This window comes from Eurypyga helias, unplaced genomic scaffold (genome assembly GCF_000690775.1).
Source record: "Eurypyga helias isolate BGI_N326 unplaced genomic scaffold, ASM69077v1 Scaffold48841, whole genome shotgun sequence".
NCBI lineage: Eukaryota > Metazoa > Chordata > Aves > Eurypygiformes > Eurypygidae > Eurypyga > Eurypyga helias.
In genome coordinates this window covers 1-4,604 of record NW_010233704.1, presented here as the reverse complement: position 1 = coordinate 4,604, position 4,604 = coordinate 1, and the positions used below count along the sequence as shown (strand labels likewise).

Here is a 4,604-nt window from a genome sequence, read left to right as displayed (position 1 = left end):
CCTCAGCACTTCTGTTTCCAACCAATTTAAAAAACCAAACCAAAAGCCACAAGACTGCTCCCAGCCTGCCTGGCTGGTGTTTAATACTGCTACTCCATCAGGGTTGGAGGGAGACCTGTTGTGAATGGCAACAGCTTGCGCCGTGCCCCCTCCAGCTGCGCTGCAGAACAGCGCAGGTGTCGCGGGAGGGCAGGGGGACGGGAAGGCTCAGACCCGTTACCAGTCAAAACGTCGCAGCAGCAGGGAACTCCTGTTAGGAGAGAGCAAGCTAACTTTGCGCCCAAAGCTCTCGCTCTCTGTGCTTAAGGCCGAGTCAGGGACCCTTCTGGACTCTTCCCAGGTTTCAGAGGATCACCGGACAGAAATACGTGTCAGTTATAAATACATCATGTCAGTTGTGGGGGAGAGGGGGGCACAGGGAAGGGACAATTCCAAATGGGTGGAGGGAAGAGAGAAAGGAACGAGACATCTCACGTTTCCAGCACTGGAAAGAACAGTTTTGACCTCACGCAATAAGTCACTGGACCTTTTCAATAGTCTTGTCTGGCTTATGCCCCATCATCTTTAACACATCATCAAAGGGAATGTTGGCTGGCAAAGGGTTAACCAATCCCACACAGTGGAGAGCCAATCTGCAGCCTGCTGGGAAGGTCCCCACCACATCACTGCCGATCTCAGGATCCAACTCGAAGGAAGGAAGCAGCTTCTCGGTCTCACACGTCACTCAGGGCCTGCAGACAGGCAGAGACAAGGTGTCAGGACAGACCTGCTGCAGCTCCACCAGACCTCAGCAGAAACACGGCTCCGAAACACTGCCGTGGCACTTGCCTTCACCCCCAGGACACTCTGAGGAGGTGCTTTTTTGGAACCTGCAGTTGCACCCCAGTTAGGGAATGGCAGATCGATGCAGAAATACCGACCATCCCTACGGAAGGCAGACTGAACTACCCTAAAGCATCCTCTTTACCCTCTGTTGTGTGCAAGAAACGACAGCCGTGTTTCATCTAAATCTCCTGGAGCTTTCCAATGGCAAACACCAGTTCTGCAGGCTCCTGGAGTTAGTTTTGGGAGGTGAAGGAGGAGTCATCTGCCATCAAGCTACAGGACATCAACCCAAAGAACTGTTCCAAACTGAACTCCACTCTTAGCAGAGTGCGAGTCGCTCTGGGATGTCGTACAAAACGCTGTCCTGCTCCGACGTGCCCGCAGAAGCCTTTAGGGCTGCAGGAAACCCTCAGTCCTGTACACTCCCACTCCTGCCCAAGAAAATTCCTACCTCATCCTCGATGGAGGAATAGCAGCACAGCCTCGCTTACCTTCCGTGCAAACTCTGGCAGAATGAAAGCTGCCCGATGAATGTCAGAGTTGTAGTATTTCAGACTCCTCTCCTCTACCTGCTGCTGTGAGAGCTGCTGCACAGGCTCCCGGAAATTCGTGTTCTGCAGAAGAGGAGACAGGTAGCTCTGTAGTGTTCGGGTAACGAGCCAACAGGCATCCTGACTCACGGCAGAGAATCGAGAGGACTCGCAGGGAACGGATTTCTGTGCTAGCATGAGGTCAAAGGTTCTGTACAGCTCCAGCCCCAAGGGCCGGCGTTTACGCTCCGTGTCTCGCGTGACTAGCCCTTATTCACAGACGTCAGCGTGAGCTCAGCCTGCACGCCAGCCACGTGCCAGACAAAGCTGTCAGGCCGCGCCTGAGCATCTGAGTGCAGTCGTCTGCTCTCCAGAGCAGAATCCACACCTGCACTACGTCAGTCAGGCACAGCGCACGCTGCCGGTGCCCCAGATAAAGCAAAGACAGCAGGAGTGCCACCGGCTCCCTGAACTGGCAGGACAGTTGCGTACAGACGCGCTGTAATGCAGCGGACTGGGAAGAGAGCAGAGCTCTGCCGTCTGACACAGCTACCAGCTCACAGCCTAACGCTGACTGGCGCTCGGAGACCTCTGCTCGAGCTGATTACCAGCAGCAGGCTGATTCTTATCAAACAGGTGCTCACTTTAGAACAGCCAGCACCTGCAAGGCGAAGCCTTAACAGGCTCTGGAAATTGGCTGTGGCTTCCAAGTTCGTTGTACCAGAGAGAAACCCACGTCCTTTCCTAAGGCAACCGGTTACATCAGTGGGCGACGCAGCACTGGGCAAGCTGCGGGGCAGCTCTGGGGCCCTGGGCTGGTGGAACCAGGGCGCAGCATGAGGCCCCGCAGCCGGGAGAGCTCAGTGCCACAGCCCCAGCTCTGTACGGGACAGCCCGCGGCAGGCTCTGTGGGTGCTCGCAGGGAGTGGGAAAGGGCACTTCAGGTGCCTGACACTCACTGGGTTCTTGCTGCAGAGCATGAAGCCAATCTGCCCGCTGGGATATGTGGGGATGGTGCAATAGGCGTATTCCACAACAGGGAACAGAGACTTGCAGAACTGACGCATCTCCTTAATGAGATCCAGGTGCAGCCACTGGCACTCACCTGCAGGGAGAGAGGAAGACAGGATGCAAGGTGAGAGCTGCCCCTCTTCTCTGCACAGGCCTGTGCTGGGTGAGCAGCAGTTCCAAGCCCAAACCTGCTCTACTCTGCACAGCTCAAAAGCAAGATAAGACCCTTACGCCAGTTTTACTAAGAGCAGTCCAGCGGTTAACGAGCTGATGTACACAGATCAAAACCGCTCCTATACCTGGGAGCTGAAACGGACTTAACTCCCTGCGTCACGTCTCCCCAGGAGTCCCCTTCGTGCCTCACGCTGCATGCGGTGACCTGGCATCAGCCTCTGCCCGGAGGCAGCATCCTCACCTTGGCAGCAAAGGATCCCGTCTTCTCGCAGGGCTGTCTTCATCAGCTGGTAGTAAGATTCTTTAAATAAGCTTTCTGCAGGACCTGGGAGAAAAGTGAGTACAGAAACGTGTCTACAGAGAGACTAAGACAGTCAACTTCCCAGGATTTCCCAATGGCCCAGGCTGCACAGGGACTGCACGGGAAAAAGAGACATTTCAAACGGCTTTTCAGTGATCACAGCAACAACTTTCGCCCCTGGGTAACCCCAGCCTGCACTCAGTACTGCAGAACCACCAGGATTTTTGCTCTGCTCAACAGCAAGCCCAGAACCTTCATCAAAGCAAGCCCCAGCCTCTTGCTTCGGGGAGCATTTTTAAAACCGAACGCCTGCTCCAAACTGCCTTTGAGAGATGTCTCTCTGCTCGACTACAGCAAGAGCGAAGGTGACTCAGGCACTCGTCGTTAGGTCCCAGAACTACACTTGCTCCCTCTCTACCTCGGATTTCCCCTTCAGAAACACAGCAACCTCACTCCAGACGTCTTTAGGCTACGTATCTACACGACAGTGTGCAGGCCACTGCTGCCTCAGCGGACACGCGCAAAGAGGCCTTTGCCAGCGTGGTGCCGTATCCCCCGTGGGATTACTGGACTCAAAGATCAACTCTGCCAGAAGCAATGGCTGCTGGAGTTGAATTTTAAGACAGAAATGGGACGGCTGGCTCGAAGCCTTACTAATACAGTTTTCTGGTCTTCATCCTTCCCCTTCTCTACCAAAGGAACCGAGTCAGTGACGGTCCGTTCAGCCGAAAGGAGCCTGGGCAGGCTGGCATTACCGTCAGGAGACAGGCAGCAAAGGAGGAAGAGTGTGGAAAGCCGTAAGCTTTTACAGCCAGAGCTCTTACCCATGGGGTCAGATGAGTCCGTGATAATCACGTCAAAAGCTTCTTGATTTTGTTTCATGAACTCAAACCCATCTCCCACATGCAAGGTCAGCTTAGCGCTGGAATACCCCACTGCCATCCCTGGGAGGTATTTCTTGGATACCTGGATGACGTCCTGCAACACAGAGAGCACAAGTGGGTCAGCGGGCACTACCAGGAGCTACTTTCAGGCTACTGTGCAGCTGCAGCTGAAAGAACAGCACAGTGAGTCATTTCCTTCCACGCCTTCAGCACAAATCCGACTCGCTGGATCCTCAGGAGCTGTCAGCATCTTCAGCCAACAAGCTACGCTCAGCCCTTTCCTATGGCCTCAGGGTTCAGTGACACTGTTGTCTGGCCTTGCCAAACTCAACAAGAAGAACTTGGAGCTTCAAAAGCTCTTTGAGGAACCAAGGGAATACGATTACAGAGCCGACTGCTCCGTGTTCCTTTTCCCTGCAGACATCACTTGCAGAGGTGATCTCAGCTAAAGACGACTTCTTCCTAACTAAACCCACGCCAACAGGTTTCTGGATACAAGATGGAGAATATCCCTGCCTCTGCTCCACAGTCGCTATACCAAATCCCCGCGAAGACACGGCGTCTCCGTAGAACAGTTCGACGGACACTGCCCTGGGCCCGGCAGCTGTACCGACCGCTACCCGCTTCTCACGGCTGGCAGGACAGTGAAACACGCCGGCGTCCGGCAGCGCATACGGCTTCGCCTGGCAGAGCACGCGGACTCATGGAGCGGCGTTTCCCAACCCTAACACGGAACTTGCCGAGAAAGCGAGATACCAGGACAAACTGACCGGGAGGCGCAGGAGCCCGTCTGTCACGGAAACGAGTACCCCCTGCTTATTTCCTGCTGGCGGGAGGCTGATAGCAAAGCGGCCCCCCTCCTCGGGCCAGGGCAGCGAG

General features: G+C 55.0%; 1 protein-coding gene across 1 annotated transcript; it reads right to left on the bottom strand.

The window, feature by feature from the left end:
- Positions 1–190: 190 nt before the first annotated feature.
- On the bottom strand, positions 191–4,408 carry SRM (spermidine synthase; the record flags this gene model as incomplete). Its single annotated transcript, XM_010161799.1, has 6 exons — positions 191–731; positions 1,317–1,439; positions 2,315–2,460; positions 2,782–2,865; positions 3,666–3,819; positions 4,346–4,408. Coding segments are annotated over 6 exons (588 nt in total), but the record flags the coding sequence as incomplete, so codon positions are not given.
- Positions 4,409–4,604: the final 196 nt, after the last annotated feature.